Here is an 11,144-nt window from a genome sequence, read left to right as displayed (position 1 = left end):
CTCTAGTAGCTGATTTTAATTGTTAATTTTTGTGTAAATATAATGATCGAAAATTTAATATGCAAAAGTAATTAATGATCTGTAGACTGTTGTCCCTAAATCTTAATTTTCAGTGCTCTTTGGGCGGTGGATTATTTGCGTTGTTATTACATGCATGCAAGAAGCAGTTCCTGCTATCAGTTATAATGTTGATCGAGGAATTGAAGGTAACACCCTTAATTAGCTTGCCATCCATATCTGAATGCATAAGAGAGATGAAGACTCCAACAATGGCTTCTGCTTTCTATATAGTAAATTAAAATGGCTGCTGTCTGCTTAATGATATGGAATGATATCATTGATGATTCATCGTGTAAATCAATACTTTATTTGAGTCTCAGTAGTGCTCATAATAATAATAAAAAACTTTAATGCATGAGCCATGAAACATACACAACATTAAATTTCAATAAGTTGAAGGCCATAGGCTTTAATTTATTACCTTTTGGAGGTTCTGTGGAGCTATATATAGATATAGAAAACAGAATAGAAAACTGGAAATTTAAGCTAAAGCAGCAACAGGGCAACTCTCCTTTGGCGAGAACATATACATACATATGTATATGTATATGTATATGTATACATCTTCATTTCCTGCCAAGAAAGAGAAGCCCTATAGCTCCTTTGCTTATACAATTTAATTTGCACCAAAACCTTTCCATCACCATTCTAATTTATAAGCAACCGTTCACTACTTCAATTGAAGAGGATGGAATAAACCAATTACCAAAAAGCATATGCTTATATTGAGGAGCCTTATGCTCTGTGAATATTCTACACGTAAATCTTCCTTTTTCCCCTGAAAATGCTCCTTCTGAGTAGTAGATTCTTTATCTTTCTTAGTCTCCATCAGTGGTTTGGAGAGAAGAAAAAAGATATGGAATTAAAGTTAGATGCTTCTTCCACTTTACGAAGGTGTTAGGGGGTTTGATTGGGTACCCCATCGGCATATGCTAATGCTTATTATGTCTTATTCTTATTGCTTAAATTTAAACACTGCTTCTCTAGTTATATAATAGTAACAATTATCATGAATCTTTCTACTTCAATCTTTTTATTGTTTTTATGAGAAAATACAGGAAAACAACGCTTTTTCTGAACACCGTAAATAATAGATTAAGAAAGAAGTATACATTCTTCTAAAAATATTTATTATCTGAAATCTCAGTAAGTAATAATATTTTGGAAAAATGAATTGTCATATAAGACAATAAACTATGGATCTAAAAAATTCTGCACCCGGTGAATTATCCCTTCACTTCTTTGCAGGGAAGTATCTTTTCCTTAAAATCTTCTCTCCCATGTATCTGTACAAATGTATATATACTGATTGTTAATATATAATAATGAAGCACAATGGTTAATTAATAATTAATTAATAAGCATGTACCTTCCAAGCATCATAACAGTAGCTTGAGGATTAGTCCCTGGAGAGCGATAAAAGGTGGATCCATCAATAACTCTCAAAGCATCAACACCAAGAACCCTGTAATTAAGATCAACAACTTTTCCAACTTGGCATCCTCCATGGTAATGCCAGATAGTTAAGACAGTGTCTATGCAATACTGTTCTAAAGAAAGGGTAGGAGAGGCATGCTTTGGTCTCAAGTTCATTGGTATGTGATACATCAAGTCAATGAGAGCTTCCACAGGCATGTTCTTGAACCTGAACTTTGAGAATGATTTGGAGTTGATGACATCTATGATTGTTTTCATGCCAAGAACACACTTCTTTAGGTCTTCTGGATCCTTGAAATAGTTGAAGGTAACTGAAGGATTGTCATTGGGATTTGTGGTAACCAGTTCTAGATGCCCTGTTGATCTTGGTCCTATGATCTTTTCAAGGATGACTCCTCCTTTCAGAATTGGATTGGATAGTGATCTTATGGTGTCTCCAACACTCTCCTCCTTTGTTTCTGGTGGATACATCACTGATGATGGTTTCCCACTCTGAAAAGTTCAAACCAAAAACAATTTCATGCTTAATTAGTATTAACTAATTGAATAATGTGATGAATATACAGCAATAGCAGTTTAGCACCAATACCAACCTGGTTGGACACAAATTCAAAGATCCCTTGAAGCCTTTCAGCCCAAGAATGACCTATGCTCAATCCACTGGCTGTTTCAATGAAGCTACCGAACTTGGTGACTCCAACTGTTTGGATCAGAGACACTTCAACAGGTAAAGGAGAAGGAACCACCAAAACATTCATTGGATTATCTGCCATACCTTTGCCCACCAGAGGCTGGTCCAAAACCACCTTGATTCCATGGGCCTTCAGATGGCTTGCAGGCCCAATTCCACTTAGCATCAGTATCTGTGGGCTTCCAAGGGCCCCAGCTGATACAATTATCTCATTTTTTGGTCTCTTTCCTAAGTATGCTTTGTGCATTTTTCCTAATGCATCTTTGAAAATCACTCCATAAGCTTGAGGCCTCCTTCTTTCTGCACATTATAATTCAAGTCAGTGTGTCTACAATTCATGGAGTATCATGTCAATATGATTTTATCTACCATTAAATAAGATCTAAAATTTAAATCAGAAAGAACTTATAAATCATTCAGTCATTAACAGAAGTATTTGTATTTATTCTTATAAAGGCTAATCGAATTTTAGTAAGAAAAGTAAAAGAATATCCAATATTACCTATATTGTATCTAAAGAGTATCTTGTGGACTGTGGCATGGACATAAACAGAAATCCTCCTTGGATCAGCATACTCTAACAAGTCAGCAGCAGTGTGCCTATTACCATCCTTGTCAAAGATGGTGGCTCCAATCTTAGTCCCATAAAGGTGATCAAGAGTGAAGCCATTGTAAGGTAGCACCCCAACTTCAAGTAATGCATCCTTCACTGCTGCTTGCCACTGCAGCAGTGTAGGCTTAAAAGCCACCTTCTTCTCAACCCATTTGTATGCAATCTTTGCCAGAGTTTCATTCCACCCGGATTCCATTATGTACCTTAAACTAGCTCTTGAGTAGAATCCTGCATTTAGGACTGAACCACCTCCAAGGACACGTGCCCTTGCATTTAGGACACCATCCCTTGATATGAATTGCTGTGCAAATGCTGAAGGGCTTATGTCAGACAGTGCACTGACAAAGTTGTATATGTTGATCTTCTCTGGGTTTGTGTATGGTGAACCACCCCTTTCAAGGACCAAGACTCTTGCACCTTGTGAAAGTGTTGCTGCTAGTGGACAACCACATGTTCCTCCACCAATTATTATATAATCATAATATAAGATTGGTGGTGCCAAAGTTGCTTCTTTCACAAACTTGAACTTTGGAGCTGCATAAATGGAACAGATCAAAGAAAATTAAGTGACTTACATATGATTATATCTAATAATAATGATAAAAAGTAATGTTTACCTTTTTCAAAATCATAATTTTCAGAATAAGATAAACCAATAAAGAAAAGGCTCCAAATAAGAAATGAGCATTTAAATGTCTTCAAACCCCAACCCATTATTGATGGACAACTTCACTTGATAGATGGTAGAATAATTGTGCAGGGTTAAAGAATTGAACTCTCCTTTTATATATGATATAATGTAATATTATCATAACCAGAACATTATTAAAGTGAACGCTTCATGAACCACCACCCTTTATTTGCTCTTGCAATTATAATTTGTTTGGTCAACAACATCTATTTGCAACGCCAACTCCATACAAAGACTCAGTGTTCTTGGAACTTGTTGAAAATGCTTCCCTTGCCTATCATTATAAACAAAATTCCACGAACTTCTTCATTGATTTGTCACATGCATGACTTAAAAGTTAAAATAGCATGGCTTAATATATCTCCATGCTATATACTATATACTATATACTATATATAAGGAATTGGAATGACATATTAACATACTAACAAATAAGTTTCCATCAAAGGGAAAAAGAAAAAAAAAAGAACCTTATTAATTAAGTTAACTTGATTACACCATATCACATAAAATTCGAGTAAAAATCAGGTTTATATTTGTCTATCTCCAGCTAAAAAATTAACACAGTACTTAGTGGGAAAAATTTTGGTGTCTGACACAGAAATTTGGACACGTGCTAAGTTCAAGTAATAATGACTTAAGATTTAAGGAACAAACTGGAATTGAAGGTATAAACACAGTACTTCCTTACCAAAAAGGACATGAGACACTTACGAATACAGTTTGTTGGTTTTTTTCTTATAAGTATTTCTATACGTCATTTGTTATGATGAACAATGTATTTTTCCTTCATAATTCAGTGTACAAAACGTTGTATAAGAGAGGAACCAATACATAGACGTGGACTACTATTTCTTAAACACTAGCTTGTATCTTTTGTAGAAATTTAACCTCGTATACCAAGACTACGTTCTATTTCTTTTCTTTAGTTTGAAAAATCATGGGAAAGACGTGTCCATCAATTCAAAGCTAGAAGGCTTCAATCACTTACCTTCGTATTTTTCTCTGTTTCGTACATTTCCAAATTCAAAAGAAAGACAAAGGTATTATGATACTTCCAAATTATATTGCCTATATGATGGTTACTTAGCTTCAAACGCAAGTCTCTTTCCTTGGTATGCTTCGTTTCTTTCCATTGTTGGAGATGAAATTAGACAACCGCCATTTCCAAATCGTTATTAGAGGCATTACATATCTTGGGACAAATAAACATATCATGGCTATAAGGCTATTCAACTGTTGATTTCCAAAGAATAATAATTAGATAACATAAAACTAGAAGGGATATGAAAATACATCTAATTAATCAGAATATTTGTGCTTTTGGAACTCTTGTAAGTTCAACTGTAGTCCTCTCTCTTCTCTCATCAGAGCAGAACAAAATAAAGTCAGAACAATATTATACATGCCTGAATTTACATAAAAATGGGAAGCTCATATTTCTCTGGGAAATATTCATGTGGCACAAACTAGTCCACACTGTATATTTTCATTATGATTCTTCAAAGTGATTAAATGAAAGAAGAAGAATAAGAAGAAACCTAGCTAATGTATGTAAGTATATAACTATAGATAACTACAAGATGTGTTGTTGAACTTCTCCCTTTATATATGTGATCTTCCTGCTATAGAATGACAAAGACAGAGAAAATTAAACTAGAAACTATGTAGTATATGATGTGTATGTTGTGGTTGGTAGGTAGCTAGTGGTGGTGGTGTTGGATGATTTTGATAACAAGGCCAGGGAAAACATCATCAGGATCATGGATATGTGGATTCCTCTCAACAATGAAGGGATCACCGCACTTTTCACTGATTGTGTGAAGTGTCTCCCCTTCTCCCACAACATATATCTCATCACACACCCTTCTCTCTCCCAGCTTCTCCCCTTTTACAACACCACCACCATCATCATCAACCCTTATGGACCCCAACATTATCATACCCACCAACACCACCACACAGAACCATGCTGCTGATTCCACTACAGGCGAGGATGATGAACCACCCATCTTCATCTTCTCTATATCTCTTAATAATTAGTGGAATGTCTGTTTGTGTGTGTATACTAATAGATAAGAGAAAGAAACCACCCCAAACTATATATATAGCAATAGCAATAGTGAGTGTTATCTATATATGACGTGTAGAATTAGTTTACTTCATTAGTTGAGGAGTCTTGGGGTGTTATTGTGGTGAGTGGAAAGTGTCTTTGCCGTTCAAGTTGGGTTTTCAACCAAAGACATAATTAAGTTTGTGGCGATTGTTTTCATTCTATAGCGATTGCTTTCATTCTATCTATTAAGTCTTAACTATATATATGTGGTTTTATGACAATAGCAGTACTAGAACTTTGATTCTTAAATAGGGGTTAATTTATTAGTTGAAGTGGGAAAGTATATACAGTAATTAGTAATTCAAGGCTTGTTGAGTTTTTCTGGGTCTAGTTTGTTAAATTTTGACATGTGAAATCATAGATTATGCTACCATTTAATAATGGTACAGCCACTTTTAGTCAATAAACCTTTTAATACCATTATTGATTGAGTCCTAATCAAGAAAAATAAAAAGTACCTTAGCTTTGAATTGGTCATAGGAGAGAGAATATGCATGTATGAAATGTAATTGACCATTTCAAAGTGAATTACTCTATAAATCAAATATTCTCAATCCAAACAAGGGGAATTGCATGAGTACAAAAATCCTCGATTCAAACAAAGGGATATTCCCAAGAATACCATCAGCTCAGCTCAGCATGAAGTGGGAGTTATCTATCTATGTATGTGATGCCGCCATACTTCCATTGTTTGCAGTGACTGCGATAATTTTCAGGGCCATACATACTATATAACATACAATCCTTGCCTAATTATAATTTTTTGTATTTTTTAAAATTATAAGCTGTGTTAAAATTAGAGAATTCGAATTGTGTTTCTCAAATTTTTCTAATTTTTTTAAACAGTCGAAGAGAGGTTCAATTTTTATACCAAAAAATCAGAAAATTTAATTTTTGTACCTCTAAAAATTGAAGAATTTAACTTAAAATCCAATTTTTACACCCAAATTAAATCATTTCATATTTGAGATTAACATATCAATCGTTCATAATTTAAAAGAATATTTTGTTAATCTAATATCAAAAATAAAAAGTGACAATCTCTTATTAATAATATATGTTGTTTAATTTGAACACATATTCAGATAACAAAAAACCATTATGTTTGCTCTCCTTATTTATTTACTTCCAAAAAGAATTGTTGCTTACTCGGTCACTTAATAAAGGGATAGAGTTTTTATAAACAGACCTTAAAAAGGTGGGGACTGGGGACTTGGGGAGCCGACATCAATCTGCCTGATTCTTATATTTCTTTCTCACAATTATTAACCCCTCAAGGCCTCAACCCTCTCTTCAATATTTTTGGGGGTTCAAAATTTCTTTATATATTTAATAGTTGACTTTTTTTTTTAACAATAAATGCATGGTTGTGGCTAAAAGGTTTTCCAAAAGGCATGAACCAAATCCAATCCAACTGATCAACTAACTAGTTTCAACAAATGGGTGTAAAGTAATTAGAAATTTGATTGGAGTTGACTTCGAATAATTTAAGTGTGTTAGCGTGCAGAGACTCAATTAGAACAAATCTTCTGTATGTCAACAAGTTAATGAATTATAGGCAATAGCTGCGGTTTGGCACCGAATTATAGTTGCAAAAAAATAAAACAAAAACAAAGAAAAAGAAAGAAAAGAAAGATCGAGTAGCAATGCATTGCATTGTCTGAGATTTGTTGGCAGTTTTTGTGTTTGAAATTTCAGCATCATATTTATTGTTGGTTCATTGGATCAATGAAAATATCGCAGAAAGTTAGTAAAAAGGTAGATTGCACGTCACACATGTTCATGGATCATAGCCATCAATACTTAAAAGATAAAGTTAGGTAATGGGTGCTAGTTATATGTGAATTTTGATGTTTGTTTATGCAAAATTTATGTTTGAAAAAATAAAATTAAAGATCCAGCTAACTATTGAAAAGTCAAATGCTGGCTTAGACTTATTTCTTAAGCAAGCTTCTTAATCTGATGAATCTAAATACCAAATATTTGCAATAGCAATTTATTTTTGGTTTCACATAGAAAATTAGTAAAATTCATAGATGTACATATGTGAGATTACTGTCATTACTGGTAAATATAAAGTCGTATGAATACTTAGGGGACAAGTATACTTATACCATTACTCTGTTTATGGTTAGTTTGTTTCTAATCTCGATAATTTCTCAAATGTTGTTACGGTTAAACGTGAAAGTGAATCAAGCAAGGACCTGGCTCCATCTTTAACTCAATTATTTTAGTCTAACTTTTACATTGGCATAGTACTTTCATTCGGGTGTAAATTTACAAGTTTACATTTTCAATAGATAAAAAAATGTTATTTTTATCGATCAAACTATTAAATTGTGATTACATATTACATATTACATATTACATTATGAATTATTTGTGTAGTTTTTTTCTATATAAAAAACAATGTTAGTTTTGATTAATCATGAAGATTATACACAATAGAAATTTGTTCATTTCACATTTTCACTGGATACATCTCCTAAGGCCTAAACCGTAACTTGCATCACCACCATTATAGAAGTTAAAATAAATGTAAAATTTTATCAAGTGGACATATAATAAAGATCGAATTTAAGGATCCTTGAGTCAAAATGATAAGAGAAAGAGTTTTTTTTAACTTATTTTGGGGTATGATTGAACAAAATGTAACAAAACTGGACATATAATATTAAAACCCAATATTAAAACCCAAAAGGGATTATTATTATTATTGGATGGAAATGGTTGGGTCTATTGTCCAATTCCATACTCTCACTTGACCTGATCCATCACCAGTGAAAAATATGCCACCAGGCCCCATCTTAATTGTTCGTATCTCTTGTTTTGTGAATATTTTTCCTCTATCTAGAAATCTGAAAAAGATGTGGCAAAGTATGACGAGTTAGTCAACATCTTAGTTACCATTAAACCAAATCAAACCATTAATCAAAATTATACTTACGAAGGTAACTCATAAAGGCGTAGGGTATTATCAGTGCAAGAGCAAAGCAAAATTGGCTTGCCTTGTGAATCATGCACCCCACAAAGAGCAACCAAACCCTACAGCCACATCATACCATTAATTAATCATAAAAAAACACATGCATATTTACTTGTATCAACATAAACAAATGAATTCAAACATCTATACATGTTCTTCTTTGTGAGTGTATGTTACTTCTAACTTTCCACTTTCTGTAGTAACCCACACCTGTATGCACAAGAGAGAAATCAAGCTTACAAAAATTATATACTAGTAAATGATACGAATTCAACAAATAATGTAAACTAACCTTTATTGTTTTGTCCAGTGAACAAGATAGAAGGAACTGGTCCCAGCAGAGAACTGACATCACAATAGATGTGTGATCCGTTAATATCTGTAGACACTGTAAATGTTCAAGGTTCCACACCTGAAAGATAACATCCAATTAGAATATAAGTATGAAATTACAATCCAAGACACAATAAATGTGCTTATGACTAATCCTATGCAACTTACTCTTATAGTATTGTCCATTGAAGCAGAGTAAAGTCTATTGGGTCCAACTACTAATGAAACAACACCACGCGAGTGACCTGTAAGCGATGCAGCAGGCTCAAAGACATTGACCACTACGTTAAACTTCCATGCCAGTATAGACCCATCCTACAATACAAGTAGCAAGGATAAAGTATGGTTCTACATAAAGAAATAAAGAGTGAATTGAGAAAATGATTTACCTGTGTACCAGCAAAGAGAATATCATTGTTGACAACAAGAGCATATACTTGTCCAACAGGGCCTTGTAGACTTAGTTCCATACAAGTTTGAGTGTTCCAAGCCTGCATTACCATTTTATCAGCCAAACATGATGTGCTGTGTCTGGTAAAAAATCATATGCCAATCTGTGCCCTCTCTTACCCTAACACAATTGGGTATACCAACAAAAATCCAAGGTCCTTCATTGATCATGCACCCTACTTCGCCACCAACATTGATCTCAGCAGTACACTGCAATATGCACACAAGACCAAGCTCAGCATTAAAACATGCATATTAAGAAAGGAAAAGTCTAGGGGGCCAGCAGTTTTATTGAATTTTGGCCAGCATGTAACCAGCAGAGAAAGGTGAGCCATTAGATGAAATCTCACACCAATCTCACACCATCAAATCATCATTGATGGCTAGTTGATGGCTAACAATCACAAAAATTGCTGGTCCCTAGCATTGCTCATTAAGAAAAGAGTGGGAACATAACCTGTCCAGACTGGCAGTCCCAAATTCTGAGAGTCTCATCAATACTTGCAGTATAAAGCTTATCGGAACCAGAAGGCAGAGCTATTCCACTCACAACCTGTTCAGTTCAACACAAAACTAACCCATCAACTTCAAGAAAGATCATGATTATCTTACCAAGATTGTTTTACTTTTACCTTGGTGTGGCCTTCAAGCTGAGTCAGCAAAGAGAAACCATCCCCACAACTCCAAGAATGAATGAACTTACACCTCTCACCATAACCACAATTCCCCTGCACCCAGTAATTACAGACTTTATCAGCCTTCCTAACTGCTCTATGATTACCTCCACCACTGCCATGGCCCCACGTGGAAGTGCCATTCATAAAAGTATGGCTCCGGCGGCCATTATTATTATTGCAAGACATGGTGCTACCGTAGACGGTGGCGCTGTGGAGAAAGGGGCAGGGATGTCTGTTGCAGTTTCCAGCTTGCCAATGGTAGCACACTTTTTTTGGGTGGTGCCTGGTGTCGGCCGCCGTGGCTCCAGCAAGACGGTGGAAGACACGCTTGTTGCCCCCATCTACATCCATGTGCGTCGCTGTGGATTGGAATAAGCGAGAAGGAATTTAAATTCAAGTTCGATGGAAGTAGATTGAATTGGATCGCGCAGCGTGCCAAATCATGGTACCGTGGGAATGGGATCATCAAGTTTGGAGGAGGTTGGGGCAACCCTGATTCCCAATTTAGATGCAGAGTGGAACTGTCTATGTATTAGAACAAGAATTCATTCAAAATACAGACCATAATAATAATAACAGAAAGATAATATCTCAAAGATACGTCAGTTATTTGTATATGCATGGCTTAGTTATAAACATTAAACAATTTTGGGCGCTATTATGTATTATCTTGATATAATAGAAAAATAAAAAAAAATTTAAAAAATTATAATTTATATCTTTTTTAAAAGATTTTTTTTTAAAAAATTATATATTAAATAAACAAAAAAATATTTTTATATTGTTATATCTAAACATAATTGATAAATAAAAAAAATTTTTTACATAAGATATCCAAACATAAAATTACTTTTATTTATCTATAAAATCTTTTAAAAAAAATACCTCGAAAAAAATTATTTTAAAAGCTCATCCAAACCAATCCTAAATGTTGTCTGATATTATACTTTTATATTTTAATTAATATTTTTTACATGATAGCACGTGGGTTTTTGTTTTAAAGTTATATAAATATAATAAACCGAAAATTGAAGTGGGGAAATAGAAGATGAAGAAGTTATCGATTACCGTTGACCTTCATTTTGGGGGG

General features: G+C 34.1%; 3 protein-coding genes across 4 annotated transcripts; all 3 read right to left on the bottom strand.

The window, feature by feature from the left end:
- Positions 1-1,091: 1,091 nt before the first annotated feature.
- LOC130951685 (protein HOTHEAD-like) lies at positions 1,092-3,829 on the bottom strand. 2 transcript variants are annotated; one of them, XM_057880389.1, is made up of 6 exons: positions 3,419-3,829; positions 2,691-3,335; positions 2,273-2,488; positions 2,091-2,197; positions 1,430-1,989; positions 1,092-1,346 (listed from the first exon to the last, which is right to left on the bottom strand). In XM_057880389.1, exons 1-6 carry the CDS (start codon positions 3,513-3,515, stop codon positions 1,295-1,297), a joined length of 1,677 nt encoding a protein of 558 aa, XP_057736372.1. In that variant the 5' UTR covers positions 3,516-3,829; the 3' UTR covers positions 1,092-1,294. The 2 variants fall into 2 exon arrangements, with proteins under 2 accessions (XP_057736372.1, XP_057736371.1); XM_057880388.1 differs by having other exon boundaries at positions 2,091-2,488.
- A 1,046-nt stretch (positions 3,830-4,875) lies between these two features.
- Positions 4,876-5,776, bottom strand: LOC130948162 (uncharacterized). The gene has a single exon (XM_057876880.1). The coding sequence runs from the start codon at positions 5,508-5,510 to the stop codon at positions 5,196-5,198; it is 315 nt and encodes a 104-aa protein (XP_057732863.1). The 5' UTR covers positions 5,511-5,776; the 3' UTR covers positions 4,876-5,195.
- A 2,491-nt stretch (positions 5,777-8,267) lies between these two features.
- Positions 8,268-10,405, bottom strand: LOC130947340 (zinc finger CCCH domain-containing protein 48-like). Its single transcript, XM_057876007.1, has 9 exons — positions 10,010-10,405; positions 9,835-9,930; positions 9,498-9,587; positions 9,317-9,418; positions 9,096-9,242; positions 8,887-9,006; positions 8,745-8,804; positions 8,556-8,653; positions 8,268-8,466 (listed from the first exon to the last, which is right to left on the bottom strand). Exons 1-9 carry the CDS (start codon positions 10,403-10,405, stop codon positions 8,322-8,324), a joined length of 1,254 nt encoding a protein of 417 aa, XP_057731990.1. The 3' UTR covers positions 8,268-8,321.
- Between the last annotated feature and the right edge of the window lie 739 nt (positions 10,406-11,144).

The sequence above is a fragment of the Arachis stenosperma genome, chromosome 9 (assembly GCF_014773155.1).
Source record: "Arachis stenosperma cultivar V10309 chromosome 9, arast.V10309.gnm1.PFL2, whole genome shotgun sequence".
Taxonomy (NCBI): domain Eukaryota; kingdom Viridiplantae; phylum Streptophyta; class Magnoliopsida; order Fabales; family Fabaceae; genus Arachis; species Arachis stenosperma.
Note: the sequence above shows the minus strand (reverse complement) of the source record. Positions and strands in the feature narration are given on the sequence as shown.

Bases quoted from the DNA above. Each gene is read 5' to 3' on its own strand.
- LOC130947340 (XM_057876007.1), bottom strand. From the start codon at position 10,405: ATGGATGTAGATGGGGGCAACAAGCGTGTCTTCCACCGTCTTGCTGGA. The intron at 9,931-10,009 runs GTAAAAGTAAAA...TGAACTGAACAG, and splicing joins AGCTTGAAGGCCACACCAAG to GTTGTGAGTGGAATAGCTCT. The intron at 9,419-9,497 runs GTAAGAGAGGGC...ATGGTAATGCAG, and splicing joins GTATACCCAATTGTGTTAGG to GCTTGGAACACTCAAACTTG.
- LOC130951685 (XM_057880388.1), bottom strand. From the start codon at position 3,515: ATGGGTTGGGGTTTGAAGACATTTAAATGCTCATTTCTTATTTGGAGC. The intron at 1,990-2,090 runs GTTGGTATTGGT...TGAACTTTTCAG, and splicing joins TTGAATTTGTGTCCAACCAG to AGTGGGAAACCATCATCAGT. The intron at 1,347-1,429 runs GTACATGCTTAT...ACATTTGTACAG, and splicing joins ACTGTTATGATGCTTGGAAG to ATACATGGGAGAGAAGATTT.
- LOC130948162 (XM_057876880.1), bottom strand. From the start codon at position 5,510: ATGAAGATGGGTGGTTCATCATCCTCGCCTGTAGTGGAATCAGCAGCA.